General features: G+C 39.3%; 1 protein-coding gene across 9 annotated transcripts in view; it reads right to left on the bottom strand.

Moving 5' to 3' along the window:
- slc2a9l2 (solute carrier family 2 member 9, like 2) overlaps window positions 1–16362 on the bottom strand; it is a 213261-nt gene that overhangs the window by 196012 nt on the left and 887 nt on the right. For 5 of the 9 annotated variants that reach the window (XM_015959326.3, XM_015959330.3, XM_054751410.2 and 2 more), the window contains one exon: window positions 11102–11184. In XM_015959326.3, the coding sequence (XP_015814812.3) occupies window positions 11102–11167 (66 nt within the window). In that variant the 5' untranslated portion in view covers window positions 11168–11184. Of the gene's footprint in view, window positions 1–11101; window positions 11185–11473; window positions 14323–14346; window positions 14708–14988; window positions 16343–16362 lie in introns of those variants that run through there. The other 4 variants (XM_054751422.2, XM_054751442.2, XM_015959328.3 and 1 more) reach the window with 4 other exon arrangements.

Genomic DNA, 16362 nt, shown 5'->3' with positions numbered 1-16362 from the left:
CTGTATTGTGTATCTGGACTGCATTTTAGATCTTTAAGTCCATCTCATGAAAAATCGGAGCAGAAACAAAGGTGTTGCATTTATATTTTTGTTGAGTGTATTAACCAAAGTCTCCTCCCTTTCCGGTCAGCTCATGGGTCCCAGGAAGAACGAAAAAATGAAAGCAACTCAACGGGGATAAAAGAGTTATTTTCTAATCTGCTTTGCCTTACGACCTGGATAACACATATGTTGTACTGCAATTTAAATGAAAAGTAATGATGGGTGCTTCGACCACGCCTGTCCCAAACTTTGAGATTTATCAACTTGTAAAAGTTCATATTAAAGTTCACAATTTGCCTGAATACAAATCAGACGTCGGCAGGTCGCATATGTGACGTCACCACAGAATCTCCTCTCCCCTAGCATAGCTGCTACTTACCACATGGCCAGATTTAGTGTGGCTCTTTCCTCCTGAAGGAAGGATTTGAAGTTCGTTAAACTTACAGCCATTTTTCTCTGTCTGGTTCGATGACGTCACTTTGGTGATGCGCATTTGTAGTCCTGGACTTAATTTCACACAAAACCAGAAATAAATTTTTCCCATTCGAAAATAAGCACGTTCCTGGCATCAAAATGCATCTTTAACCCTCTGGAGGCAGGCGTTGCAGATTTACAACAGTTAAAACCTACCTATCTGGTTACTCCACATACATATTTCATGAGCATTTTTTAACTCAGAAGTACCTCTAAAGGACTTAGTTGTTTGTCCTTTTATCAAAACTTATTTTGAGCCTGCAAATTTACGGTTATTATATGTGAAATCCATGGCACATAACAAGCCAAATTAGAAAATAGTTTTTTCCAAAATGCAGCTTGTTCTTCTGGGGACCCATGGTCCGGAAGTAGATGGGTGTGACTTAGGCTCCCTAGTATCATCATACAACAGTTCCTATTTGAAAAGTTTTATCACTTTTCATGTTTAAAGAACACGAATAAACCTAATTATGTAGAAATATTAAGAGAATCCTGATGGACTCAATCACTTTGTGTTGCATTTTGCTGTTACATTTATACCTAAATAACCACAGAATCCCATTTAAAATGACCAGATCAAATGAAACTGATGGTGGTGTGTGGGGACTAGCCATTAGCCTATCAGTCCTGTGGGATATAAACATTTCTTCAAGCAGAAGCTGTTCAGGAAATAATCTACTATGTGATTTAAAAGAAGATAATAATCAGTTATAACTGTAGAATGGGAACACATTTAGAAACAGTGATTATGAACATTTTGTCCCCGTTTGTGTTGTTTCCATTATTGTTATTATTATCCATGTTTCTCTCCTCACCCAATATTTATTTATTTATTTATTTATTTATTTATTTATTTGTGTGTTTATTTGTTTATTATTTATTTATTTATTTTTGATTATTTATTTATTTGCCTTCTCTCTCATCAAGTTTATTGTGTTGCCAAATTGCATTAGCAATATCATTAAAATAAACTGCACAACAGGAGTATCTCAAACTCATCCTGCTGTAGGTGAATCTGCTCCGACACAGAGTATAATACGTTGATCCACCAGTTTGAACTGTCAGAACAAAAAAGGTGTGTTCTTTGTTCTGAGGACTGACTCAAGACTTCTGTTTCACTCATTCCAAATAATGAGCCAGCGAACTCTTTTTTTCATCTTTAATCTAACACATCTTTTAGATGCTGTCCATGAAGTTAGCAAAAACGATTTAATGTACTTAGAACTGACTGAAGACACATCACTGAACAGAGCCACGGTGGAGCACCCATAGAATATTAATCTGTGACATTCTGCTTTTGACCTCCAACCAATGATCCCTCGTGAGAGCTCCATTTTAGGGACAGTAAATCAAAAGAGAGATTGTAGGTTAAAATAGAAAAATGAGAGGTTAAAGAGGAATTTTTGCCATCCAGATGCTACTAGTAAGTTTTTTCTTTTCGAAAGTAAGCTGCAGAAATGATGCCACAGCATCATTATGCCATTATTTGCCGATTCATAGCACGTCTACATTAAGCACAAGAATGGCTTTTATGCAGAGGAGACTGTGGATACTGAGCAGTGTTGATGACTATTATGAGTCATGCATTGGCTAACAGGAATCTGTTGTGATTTGTTGTGTCATCCAAGTTTGGAAAGGTTTAAACATTTGACTTGGAGCAGAGGAAGGCTCGAGTGATTGATGGCAAGTATTTGGGATCATCCTGCATCTTTCTCTATTACGTGCCATTGGTAATTATCTTTGTGTGTGTTGCTCCAGCAGGAATGGGGCTAAACCTGGAAGAACAGCTGATCCATAGAGATAACACAGAGATCTGATTTCTGCCTGTGTTTGAGACACTTGTAGGGACTGGATAGAAGGATTTGCATCAGTCTACAGGAGGAGAAATGTTTACGAATCATAAGCACCATGTCCTGGTGAGGGTTTGATTAAAGCCTTTGAAATTACTACCTGTAAGAAAAGCTGAAGCATTAAGTAACCATTTCTGGGTAAAACAAGACAAGGAGTTTGTCATGGAAATCAACCAATCAATCAATCACAATTTTATTATTAATAGTGCTTTGCAGTTTTGAAAATGCAGCTTAAAAGGTGAAAGTAATATATGGCATAGACCTGCTACATGCTAAGCCAGATATTTCAAGACTTTATTTGTAGCTTAAAGTTTAGAGCTTTTGAAATCCCCACATTCAGAATCTCATTCAAACTCCATGCAGAAATACCTCAGGCTGGGATTTGAACCCAGAACCTTCGTGTTACAAGAGAACAGCGCTAACCACTGTGCCACTGTGCAGCCCTAATGAAAGCCTCACATTCCAAATCTCAGACAATTAGAAAATTGTGAAAAGGTTCACACTAGTGTCACACTCTAATCAGCTAATGAGTCCTAAACACATGCAAAGGGTTACTGAGCCTTTAGATAGTCTCGCAGTCTAAGATAAATTACTGAAATAAATGGACTTTTGCACAATATTCTGAATTTTCCAGTTTCACCTGTAAAGTCTACAAATAAAGTTTTCCCGTGAAAAATTAGAGCCGTATTTTCGCACAAGAAACGTCTTATTATTTTTGCAAGTTTCCACATACTGTAGAGCAGGGATTCCCACAGTGTGGTGTGCGCACCCCTGGGGGTACGCGAGCTGCCACTAGGGAGTGCGCGAGGTGAAAAGTGTAATGGCTGAGGAGCTCAGAGAAGTCTGTCATATGTCACCATTAGCGTAGCCAGAAACTCATTTGTGGGTGGGCCTAAGAAAAAGTAAGTGGGCCCAATAAATGTAACTGAAAACAAGTATATTTTTGCGCACATGTGTGTGTGTGTGTGTGTGTCCTCCGCATGTGCACTAGCTTCATAATAACAACGCGCCGAGCTTCAGCACTCTGGCCTGCGCACGCCGATATGTTCCGTATTTGATCATTTTTAACGGTGTTGGAGGAATCTGAAGGTGGTGAGTCATTCTGGCAGATTGTAATTAACGTCCTGTCTCATGCAGGTGTTCTGACATTGTAAACCTCACACACAGAACATTGTGGATGTAACAAAATAAATCAAGAAATGATTCCCATTCAGGCTATTAACAGCACGCTGAAGATCTGAAGTTCAGAGTGCGTCTGTCAGAGGTCAGACGCGTTCCAGCGGAACCACGGCTCACGGGTGCACATGTGAGCACATCTAGGCTGGGCAGAAGTAATTTTACAACATTGGTTTAAATAGCGCCAATAACGAGACACGGTGACTTGAGCGGCTCATGGAGCTGTGCCGCGCACACACACGCACACACGCACACACACACACACACAGATTCAACAAGCGCGCACGCTGCGCAAACTCCGGCGTGCCGTCAGACTGAAGGCAGAAATGAGCGCTGCGTCCTCTGTGATAAAAACTTTTAAGAGGTTTTATAACATTTTTCATTCCAGGTCAAATTAAGATATTGGCTTCTATTTTGGGATGACGTATTGAAGTCGGGTCCGCTCCAGCCAGTGACTCCTCATGAACCTGACAACTCATGTTACTGCAGCATTTGTTGTTCCAGTCTGCGTGGCAGCGGATCGCAGATTCAGCCACACCATAAAACAGCAAAAAGTCGGTCTGAGGCAAAAGTGAACCTCATGGCTACATCTTTTCCATATTTTCCCCTATGGACATTTGATTACGCACAAGTAGGTGATCAGCTCAGGTATACGCAGAGCAGAAGGAAGGAGAGCGCTCTGGCCGCACAGGTTAAACGTTCGTACTTTAAGAAAACTGTTAAATTGCATTTTTATGTGCTACCTGGGCACTCTAAATATTTCTTTAAAATTAAATCAAAGGAAATTGTAATGGTATCGAATGTTTATTAATTACTATTTAAAAAAATGAAAGTGATGGGGAAAAAGGTCGATCATATTTTTTTAACCCTGTCTGCTTATATGCGCGGCTAAATAAGTTTGGGAACCACTGCGCAAGTTTGCAGGTAGTCGAGGTGAGGTGTATAAATCTTACCTGCCTAACATCTTTTCTACCTGAGCACAGTCGCATTTCTTTCCTTAAGGAGTCCTAGGTGTTTTTGCAACATTCCTGGAAATCCTGGTCCTTTCTCATAATTTAATCTTGACATTTTACACTCAAGACCAAGAAAATATTTGTCATATTTACTGAAAAGCCCTTCGTTGACGGTATGTAATTTCCCTCTTGTCAAGTCTGAGGAAGTAGAATTTTTTTTTTATGTTGTAGGTCATGCTACTTTAGGGCTGCTGCTGCTGCTTTCTTCATTTTTAGAATTGTTTTTATGAAATTGTACAGTCAGTTTTAATTATCTGGGCAACCATCTAGCATCTGAAGACAAAATGTAATTATGCTGAAATAGAAGACCAGTTTTAGATCAGTAACTGTGACAATCCAGCTAATTTTAACAGTTAAGGAAAACAAATAATGTGTTGGTTTATTTTATGCACAGATCATTTAACGTGTGTTTGTGACCACGGGCCTGTTCCTCTTCTTTGCACTGACTTTCTACAGTCTCTAAGAATTTGTTTTAATCACTCAAAAGAAACAGACAGCTCAGTACTCATTAGAGTCTGACCCTCATAGATCAAACAGCATGGAAACAATTCAAACTTCTTTTATAAGCATCACTGATAACAGGATTAATGCATGTGTGTTTATAAAATTTGCAAGTTTTCAGATAGTTAAAAAAAGCTTTTTGGATCATATTTCCCTCACAAGTTTGTTAGAAAACATCTTAAAACTCATAATATGTTTATTTGTTTTATTCCGAGTCTCAGATCAACTAAAGTTGGAGTCCATGGATCTCACAGCTTCAGAAGGAAGGACAGTGAATTTAGTTCATGGACTGGGCGAGTGGGGTCCATCATTGTCCTTTTCTCTGGTTCTGCATTTGCTGGTGTGTGTGTGTGTGTGTGTGTGTGTGTGTGTGTGTGTGTGTGTGTGTGTGTGTGTGTGTGTGTGTGTGTGTGTGTGTGTGTGTGTGTGTGTGTGTGTGTGTGTGTGTGTGTGTGTGTGTGTGTGTGTGTGTGTGTGTGTGTGTCCCCTCAAGAAAGAAGGCTGCTGCTTTTGAGCAGATCACTCACACCACTCTATTTGCTGCACCTTCTCACCCTCCTCAGAACAGTTTTCATACCACACAGTTATAGAGGATGTCAGGATGCTCTCCACCAAACAGGTATCAACACAGCAGCACTGAGAGCAGCACTTTCCTGCCTCCTCAGCCATTGGTGAGCCTTGCTGGTTGTGTTAGTGGCCCAAGAAAACTATGAGGGGATTTGTGTTGGGTTTAAATCTTTGTTGTAGGTTTCATGGTGATAATCTTGTATCTCTGGAATTGGTCACAGGAGCTGTTTAGTCCCAACACTAAAGGTCTTTAATTATTTTAGACATTTGATAGATAATCCTTAAAAATACATTTATACAAGGAGCTGGAAGTTAACCCTTTAGATAATGACAACACTCTGCTTTATAATGTCTTTAATAGGATAATAATACGTGCAATGATCAACCTTTCTGTTCTGTTGAATCTGATCGCTGGTTCTGTGCACAGCACAGCAATTCATGAGTATGAGATGTGAAAGGTTTGACCTGAGGGGTCACAAGGAAATGGGACACATCGGCGGATGAGTGATACGAGAGCTGAAGAGTTGTGCTTCTGTTTAAATAATTCCAACGGTAGAAGTCAGAATTTCATTATGAAGTTAAGCCACCTGTCATTTTTTTGTTTGCTTGCAAGAAAGGAAGTAATGAAAAAAAATGTTAATACCAAAATAAAACCACATCAAATAGCCTCTGTACCCAAAGCCTCATAAACAAGCATAACAATTACATTTCCAAAGAAAACTGATCAAATGTAAGGTCTTTTATTAGCTCTGTGGACATTGAATCAGCTTTTTAAAGAACGTCTGACAAGAAAAAGTTTATTCCCCCCAGGGTTTCCCTTACATAGGCGTAGCCGTGGTGGGCCGCCACGGCTGAAATCCCACCGCCACGCCTACAAGATCCCAAGTTTTATTTTATTCATTTTTTTGTGCTGTTTCCCGAAGAAGCAGCGGGAACTACTATGTTGTCGCTTGTGATCACAGCCGGCGGCAGCAAGGAGGAGCAGGCAGGGCAAGGTGAAGTTACAGCATAAGTTACTGAGTTTAAAATTAGAAAGGTAGCAGTGGATATAATGCTTTGTGGTTTACATGTTTCAGTAGCATTAAGATAAACGAGTGTTGACGATCTTGCCAGGTTTCCTCCCCCACCAGGCTAAGCATCACTTATTCATATAAAATGTATTTATTTTTTCGTGTCTGACTTTAACCGCATCTAATACTGTATTACGGCGTGAACGCAACAGCGAGAACTTAAGATCGATGTGTGAGCAGCGTGAGAGGTCGGGTGTTTTCATCTGAACCCTTAAAACCTCCAGCAGGCTACGTTGCACTATTGACGTTTTAGCGCACGGCGCTAACAACTTAGCGAAGTGACATGTCTCGGAGAAAGCGTAAAAACACGTTGGACGCTTCTTCTGAAGTGGGAAAATAACACTTCTTAAGCAGAGCACGACGTCGCCTCGGCTGGTTCACCCTCTGCCGAGCCGGACTGATCTCGATAACATTGACCCAGCACAGCCACTGGGTCGTTGGAGCTGCCCCATGACTGCCTGATGGAAAACCAGCGGGTTTCATCAGACTCGTAAAGTTTCTTGTTTTTGCTGGGGACCCCCTGTATTTTACCGCTCCCTCCTGCAGTCTTCCCCTATTAAAATTTAAAATGATTCTGTAAATTCCGTGTATCAATAGAAAAAATCTCTGCTTCTGCCAGCTGCAGTAAATGTAGTCTCCAAATAATAAATAAGAGGTGCATTTATCTGTGTATCTCCTTCGATCCGCATTAGTGATATTTTCAGCACCAGAACAGTGAAGCAAAGAAACAGATTCCTGAGATTGTTAGTAATTTTATTTATTAGGTGCATCTAACCTGTTCTATTTTTCTCTGAAATGAGATCAAATCAGTGCTTCAATGGGTTGTTATTTAGAGACGTGTCATAATTTCTCCCCAGCCCCCCCCCCCCCCCCGGCCCCCCTCCCCCCGGCCGGCCCCACCGTAACAGCTGGAAAAATTCCTAGGGGAAACACTGCCCCCATTAAAGCAAGTTTGTACATTCAATAGATCGCTCTCCTGCAATAAAAATTATGTCGATTACGTTCCGCCGACAATGAAGATGGATGTTCTCCATCTTTTTACAGGCAGTTTTTTTTTCTGTCTTTTCATTTAGTAAATGAGGAAAAATAAAGCCAGATGGAAGCTTTTAATCTCAGACTCAGATGAAAAGTTAGATGACAAATCGCCCAATGGAGTAGTTCATCGCTCTGACGACTTGGTGAGGGATGCTGATAAAACTGACACAGGAAATGGAGCCAAATCAAAGCTATAAACCACATGGTTGTCGATATGGTGAAGGACTGAGATAACATTTAACCTAACCCTGTAAATGGACACGTATGTTCCTGAAGAGAATGAAAAACGTGTGCCTTATTACTTTGGTTTGATTTGAACAAATTGTCATTAAATCTTTATTATTTTCACACATGTAGCAATTGATCCTTTTGACTAAGAGACATGGGTTTGGGAAATAATTATCTCTTTCAGAGACCTTTGTGTCAAACACATTCTATTGGATTATGGATTATTATAGATTAGTTTAGACCAGAGATCAGTCAAAATCACTGATGTCCTTTTTGCTTTTTCTGCTCAATAAAATTTGCCCAGAGTAAAAAAATAAAAACACATTAGAATCCTAAAATAAAGACAGTGTTTTACAAAGAACCATTAAAACTGGTCATATAATCATCAAATAACTATTATAAATTGTTAATATTTATTTTCACTAGAATCAAAGAAAAGAGCTAACTTTTGTTAAAAAGGTATAAAAATACTTTTTTGTTTTGTTCTATTTTGAAAATTTTAACTCTAAACCATCATTTAAATAGTTCAAGTATTAATATTTCCCATTTTAAAAAAATAGATACTTAAAGAGCAAGTCACCCCAAATCTACTCTTTTTTTTTTTTTTTTTTGCTGATAATCTATAAAAACCAATGTCTAATTGGGCTGTAGGCACGTGTAGTCAATAATTTGACACTTTAGTGCATCTTAGGTAAAATTGAAATATTCTGCCTAAACTGTCAGTGTTGCGCCTTCTTCAAGTAAAAACTCTACACAGCATTTGAATTTAAATCTGTCATTATTGGCTAACAGGTACCCTATGATGTTAGCTGGTACCATATGATGTCACAGTGCCTTGTGAGCCTGTGTGTTTTTACAAGTGGCTCTACCCTCTTCGGCCAGGCAACACCATTTGTTGCTTTTTCAAACTGGAAGTGGGAGTTGTACAGAATGAAATGAATGTTTTTTTCCTCCTCTGCACTAGACTAGTCTGCATGAGATATAGTCTCAAGGTCTCATGCATTCCTTCTAACCTGCTTATTTTCAGCCCAACAGAAGAATGAAGAATAAACTATTTTCTTTTAATTAATCAAAGAACTCTATCTTAATAAAGCTAATCCATCAAAGTGTTAGTCAATAAATAAGATGTGACCGATCTGTGAAATCAAAATATTAATCACGTTATTATAATCCTATATAGAATACAAAGGTACTATGACTTTAAAATGTTCCAACAGGACTCATTTCACGTAGCGTTAAAAGACATAACACATTACTTTCACTGATCCAATCAGAATCTTACAAATATGACGGAGGCGTGGTTTTGATGGTGATTGGTCATTTTTCATTCGACCATAAACCATAATATCCGAAGTATAAAACTAGGCCACGTCATCTCTAACGCCAGTTCAAAGCGTTCCAGAGAAAGTAACAGAGTGACCAATCCTGAACTTCTCTTCAACCAAAAGAACGAACGACAAGCTGACAAATTAATTGCTATTCAAACTGCTGCAACAGTTCCTTTCAGAATAAAAGCTGAACCATCAAGACCCAGGCTTGGGTCTCACCAGACGCCAACAAACTGCCGCGACCCGGAAGTAACTCAGACTGGACTGATCGGCAGCCGCTGCTTTTCTTACCACCTCGAGAAGGTCAAGCTAGACCTCGACATTCCGGATCTAAAGGGGACTTCCTGACGGGTAGGTAGACCAGCAAATGGTGTCTCATGTGTTTATGAACCTCCTAACCAGGGGCGGATTTAGGACTGAAGAAGCTCCGGGGCTTAACACACGCGTGCGTGCACACACACACACACACACACACACACACACACACACACACACGCACGCACACGCACGCACGCACACACGCACGCACACACACACACACACACACACACACACACACACACACACACGTGACACGCACTAGTCAACATCATATATATTTGTCTTGTACCACATACATTTTAATCTGAAGCTGCATATTAAGCATTTTCAGGGCAGAGTATTGTTCCTGTTAGTATTTAGTGTGAGATGATGGTAAATATTCCCTTTCTTTCTCCAACAACTTTACCTGATAGTAAGCTAACTTTAGGCAAACCAGCAGCACAACAAGTATTTTCAAATAAGACTCACAAACCTGAGTCAACACCAGTTTCATCAAAGCTGGGGTTCTGTCGTTGTACTTTTTGTCTAAAAAACGTCCTTATGTCCATCTTCACTCATGCGTTTCAGGCAGAGACTGTAGAAGAAGCCAGCTGCTGAAAGGCTTCTTCTTCAGTGGTGGAGGCTCAGGCAGGCTGCCAGCTGCTCCATCTCTGTTGGACTTTGGTACTGCATGTTACTTCCACGTTTGAGATCCGAGGCTTTTCATAAAACATTCGGAGCTTGAGCCCAGGTAGCCGGGCCTAACGCCGCCCCTGCTCCTAACCAAAGCTTAACGCGAAGACATCACCTTCAGTTCCCATCAGAACAAATCGCTTCTTCGGATTTGCTGGTTCTGATTAACATCACACGTCATCCATTCACCGTCTCATCCACTTCAGTTACACGATACATTTAGTTTTAAAGTCAGTCTATTTTAATTTGTTAGTAATAAAATTCTTAACTTTTAACTTGACTCTCTCTCCTCTGTTGTCTCTTGAGTGAACATGAAGCGGTTTCCTATTTCCTGCAATAAAAAGTTCCAATCTTCTGGTTTAAATAACCTCACCGATCCGTAAGGTGGATTTCATATTTCCTATGGAATCCCACGCCTTATGACTCATTAAATGACCTGTAATTTAAATCATTACAGAGTGGAATGAGACTCTGGTAGGGGAGTGACTTGCTCTTTAAATCCAAATACATCATCATCAGATCATCATATCACTAGCCTCTTGGTTTCTGGTCACTTAAATCAAAATATTTTAGTGAAAATCCTCAGAACAATGCTGCAGGAAATAACCGATACCTGTGACTTGCAATTGCTGTGATCATATCATGATTTTAGGTTATTATGATCTGCAGCCCACAAGGTGCCATCAGATCTGTTCCCCATCCATCATTAATGTAAATCCTCAGAAACTATTGCATTTCTCATCATTTAGCACTTGTCAGGGAATAAAACGCAAATAAAAAATTGTTCCAAATCATGAAGAATGGTGTGACTTAATTACACTAACCTTTCCAGAGCTTTTCCCTGAATTGCTCATTTTGTGGTCATCCTGGACGTCCTTCTCTTGGTCCATGTTCAAGTTTCAGCGACCTTAAACAGAAGGTCATCATTTATCATACGATACATCGAGCTGACACAGAATACCCACGGGAGCACAAGAATCATTACACAACAGGGATGGGGAAGAGGAAATTTTCATAGGAGCTGCAGAGTAAAACATCAGTTGTAGAGGAAATGACACTATATGCTGGCAATGGTCAGTAGATGCTGGTACACACACACACACACACACACACACACACACAGGATTACAGAGGGATTACTCCTTACAAAGGCCCATCAAAAGGAGGAAAACAGTAAGAAGAGTTTTCAAACTTACAGACCCATGTCCTGAAAGAACATCTTAACCAGACTGAAGTGTTTCCTTTTACCCAATAACAGATCAGTATTGCACCATAGTGTGGGATTCCACCACAGCAGACCAGAGCAGCAGATCACAGAAAAAGCCTGAGCCTGCCACCTCCTGGCTGGTTACAACAGCCTCAGCACTAAAACACAAGCCCCAGATGTTTAAATGCATTCTAAAAACATATGTTCAAGCACAAAGTCTCACCAGGCTTCACACTGACATGCTTTCATTGTTTGCAGAAAAGAAAAATGATTGAAGGGTGTGTTTGTGTTCGAACTGCTGCACAGAACAGTATTCAGCCTTCCTCGATTTCCTCCTCCTGCACTGGAAAGCCTTTGGTTATCTTTAGGAAATTAAATGAGTCAAAGCACACTCATTAGCCTCCCTGATGGGATGCAATTAAAATCCAAGTAGGATTCTGAGTCACAGCAAGCAGAAATTAAACTTTCAGCTGTGGCGAGAGACCTTTTAGGAGGCTGCGCCATTTGATTCACTCAAGAGCGGAAATCCATCCATGGATGCACATTAAAACATCTTAATCATAGTAGCAACTATAACAACAATTCCTCCCAACAACACCATAAAACACTGTTAAACGATGTGTTGATCCTGCAGAATCCTGAGCTAAAAACTGAGCTAATTATTATCAGTGTTGGGACTAATGCGGTACAGAAGTAATTAATTACTGTAATGCATTGCTTTTTGTTGTAATGTGGTAATGTAAGGCATTACAGGGAAAGAAAATGGTAATATTTACTCGGTACAATTGTCAGTAACACAGTAATTACAATGCATTTTAAACCCAGAATCAAGATGCGTTTCTTAAAAATTCAAATTGCGGGAAACCTGAAAAAAGTTCCAGTATCTGCATATATTACGTCATTTATGGACTCAGCTTTGCAGGCAGAGAGGACGCAGCGGTACCGGCTCAAATACTCCAGCTGCGTCCTGCACACGGCCGCTGTAACATTCACAAAATCGCTCCACTAAAACAAAATAATTCACCTGTGATCGTTCATATCAGCGCATGTTCTCTGGTATTCTGTACTTTTCTGACGTGCTTTGCCTCATCTGAGTTAATCTGGGCCCCGGTGATTTTAACTCATTGCTGCTGGAGCACCGCGCATGTGAAGATCCCTTTGGCTGATGGTTAGAAAGTAGGAAGTCTAGGAAACGGTTTTTTCTGGAAGACGGAGAAAACATGCAGCATGCAGGCCGGTTAGAGAGAGAAAGGGCAGGAAATATTTCAAATAAAATCAAGAAAACAAAACAAAGGGCTTGAAAAGACAAAAAGTAGGTAGATTTATCCCCAATACACATTTTTACCAGTGAAAAGCAATAAATATATAAGCATTCAATATTTATACATGTGATAGAATCAGATCACCCCAGAAGCCAGTCCCACATCCAGGGCCGTATCAAGGCATTTGGGGACCAAGGCTAAATAGACTTGGAGCCCCCACCACCTCACTCCCTGCTCAGTTAATCTAAGATGGCAGCGTGCTGAGAGTACAGATTGTTGTTTCATTTATTTCATAAACAACCCTTCTAAAGATCTGTTTTTAACAGCAATCCTAGCTCAGACACCACATCACCTTCCACCGGATGTGTCATGAGTTCACCAGGCATCAGATTACCAAACTCATACTGAAGTTGTTTTGTTGAAAGTAACTTAGAGTAATGCAAAAGTAGTGTAATGCCTTACATTTTAAAATCAGTAATATTGTAATGTAATGAATTACTTTAAAATGAGGGTAACAAGTAATGAATAATGTATTATAGTTTTGAAGTAACTTGCCCAACACTGATTATTATGCAAAGTGAATGATTAACCTTAGATGTTCTCTGAAATTCGTCAGTGCTCTGTTTGCTCAACATGCAGCAGAGATTTGAAAAGTACTGGTCTTAGGATGTCTCTTTTTGCTGTAATCAGGATGTTATGCAACAGGTTCATCATTTGTTGCAAAATTGAGACTTCAAAGTCACAGATTTGGGGTTCCCTCATCGCAGATTCTGTTTGTTCAAACTGTTTTTGCAGTTTGTTTTATGTGGTTTTGACTAATCTTTTATTCTACTGGTGTTTAAAAAAACAAACAAATACTAAAAAATGTGTAAATCAGAGCAAAATGTTGACAAGAAGAACTCGGTTGACATTTAATTGGAAAACGGCAGAGTTTTCAGCTGAACAGAAGAATTAAGTGAAATGCATTTGCTCACAAAGCAACTGTTAATGCATTTTAATAAGACTTTAAAATAACAACATGTTTTATTGAGAAATGCATTATTTTTAAACAAAAGCATCATTAAATCTCATCTAAAGGTTCAAACCTATTATCAGGTACGAGAGCAACAATTAAAACAATTAAATCCAGTTTGTTGAAGCTTTTATCATGTAAGGCTCAGAGGCAGCGTGAACTCTGTCACTGACTCTGTTTATTAGGATTATGGAAATGTGTGAAGCAATAAAACTAAAATAGTGCTAATATGACATGAAGTCAAAAGTTACAGTACTGGTCATAATGTTTAGTCGAATATATTTAACATATCTGGATTATTTTCACATCTATTTCTTATTATCTCTTGACATCCAGACAAAAGTCATGTTTTCCAACATTGCTTTGTTATTATATGACTTTGTTACACAAAAATACAAGATTGAGACTGACATTCTACCACAAACTAACAACAAAACTATAAAACCACATCAAAAATCCAAACCAACATTAAACCTTCAACAGAAATGTCGTCAACTCGTCAAAAAGTTGCAAAAACTCAGCTGGCGCAACCAAATGGTCATCGTAAACGTTAGAATTCACCAGGCTTTATCCAAATTCTAAGTATACCTGAATGAAGAATGCCCTCCTGCTTCAAAACTGTGTGGCCAGACGAGAGACTAAAAGTGGCACAGAGGCCCAACATGACAGTGATGACTTCATTGTATCTTATCGCAGATAAGAAAGGAAATTATTAACTTTCAGGAGTTCATTACTTGTTCTGAGGTGACTGTTACAGTCGAGTAAGCTATGTGGGAAAAGAAACATAAAACATAAAAACATATGATTGAAAAGCAAATGGTGATTGAATGATTTTGCTTGATGAACAAACTGTAACAGTCATTAAAGTGATAAAATCAATTAAATGTGCTCAGATTTAGAAACCATAAATGTGCTCTACTTCCTGAGCCTGGAAGAAAAATATTTGTTATTTTCTTAATATATACTGATACTAATTAAAACTGATAAATATAAATAACTGCATCAAACAGACTTGGTGAGATCATCCAAATAAAACAAAGTGGCATTTCAGACCAGACGAACAGGTGGAGCAGCAACTTGAAAGTGGTCCCATTTTTAAATAATTATCAATTAATGTATTCATCATAATTCTTTTGTCATAAACTCTTAAAGCAGTTTATAATTACACAAAATAAAAGCATTAAAACACCGCTGTATTCAGTTGAACAGCAGATTTATTAGAGTATTTACCTTTTCTGTGACATTTAGCCATCTGGCTGCCTATCGTCTCCTTCAAGAAGCAGATAGGCTCCTCCCACTTCCCAAGTGCCAAAACATTGGCTGTAACTACAGGTCAGAAGAGACTAAGACGCCATAAGTGCTTTAACTGATAGATTACATCAAGAGCACTTTCAAAATAAATGAGCAGCTAAATGAAAGTGAACAGGTTGTGTTAAGAACAGTAGACAAAGCTGTGACCACTGCTGCAAAACATAATTCACATATGAAAGTCAGAATGAATAAATGTTTGCAGTGGGATGCTAAAACTAATATTTCTTCTTTGCAAGTCTCAACTTTGCAAAAAAATAAATAAATAAACAGTTCTCCATTCAAACTGCAGTCAAACATGAGTGCAATAGCTGAATGTGAGTCATAACCTTGCCTTGCACAATATATAGAAGGTGACAGACAAAGGATGTGGACTTGTGAGGTCTGGAGAACCATGCTGGTAGAAACTGGAGATTTTCTGCTCAACTTTGCTCAAAGCTCAAGGAACCAACTCCTTCACAAACCTTCCAGAGTGCAGAGAAGACCAGAGTACAGAAAGAACAAATCCCAGAATAGGAAACATTAAAAATGTTTCTGCTGTTGAGCTATTAGAGTCATCGAGTATCTTGTTACATAAAAAGCAGCTCAACAGCTTGTTCTTCTCGTTCTCCTCGGGCAGATTTTCACTGATCAATGACTGATCCGTTTTCCAAACCACAGCAATATTACAAACATGTGAGGCACGTTTCTGCATGAAAGCGTGCTGTCAGCATCTTATTGTAGCTGATGTTTGACAACCACAGGACATTGTTTGCATCGGACTGAGCAGCTTTCAATCTTTGTAGGAGCTGCTGTGGGAAAAGAGAACGGTCCAGTAATGAGACCCAAGCCTGAGAGCTGAACAGCCCCTTAGGGGGGTCTCTCCTCTGCCCTGGAGTCTAGGAAACACACATATTAACTTTCACTGTTTGTGGTCGACTTGTTTCACAGCTGGAGTGATCCAGCTGATACTGAAGAAGGCTGAAATCAACTGTTCTTCCTTTGTTTTACTTCATTTAAGCCACAATGTAGATGCATTGTATTTTCCTAAGCCCTTTTTTAAATGTGTTGTAACTAAAGCTACAGCGAGCACCTTTTTGGTGACAGAATCCTACAGAACTGCATGCTAACAACACCACTCACTCCTGTGCTTGGTGCATCCATGCCCGCTGACACAGTTCTACCAACACCCCAAAGTTCCTCCCACAGCCCATGTCCTAGATTTGTTTTATCTTCAGTAGTAATATAGTGAAAGGTCGGCAGTAGAGATAAACATTAGCCAGTTCAAGGAACTGTATTTCAAATTAAAACAACAAA

This window comes from Nothobranchius furzeri, chromosome 3 (assembly GCF_043380555.1).
Source record: "Nothobranchius furzeri strain GRZ-AD chromosome 3, NfurGRZ-RIMD1, whole genome shotgun sequence".
Taxonomy (NCBI): Eukaryota; Metazoa; Chordata; class Actinopteri; order Cyprinodontiformes; family Nothobranchiidae; genus Nothobranchius; species Nothobranchius furzeri.
Note: the sequence above shows the minus strand (reverse complement) of the source record. Positions and strands in the feature narration are given on the sequence as shown.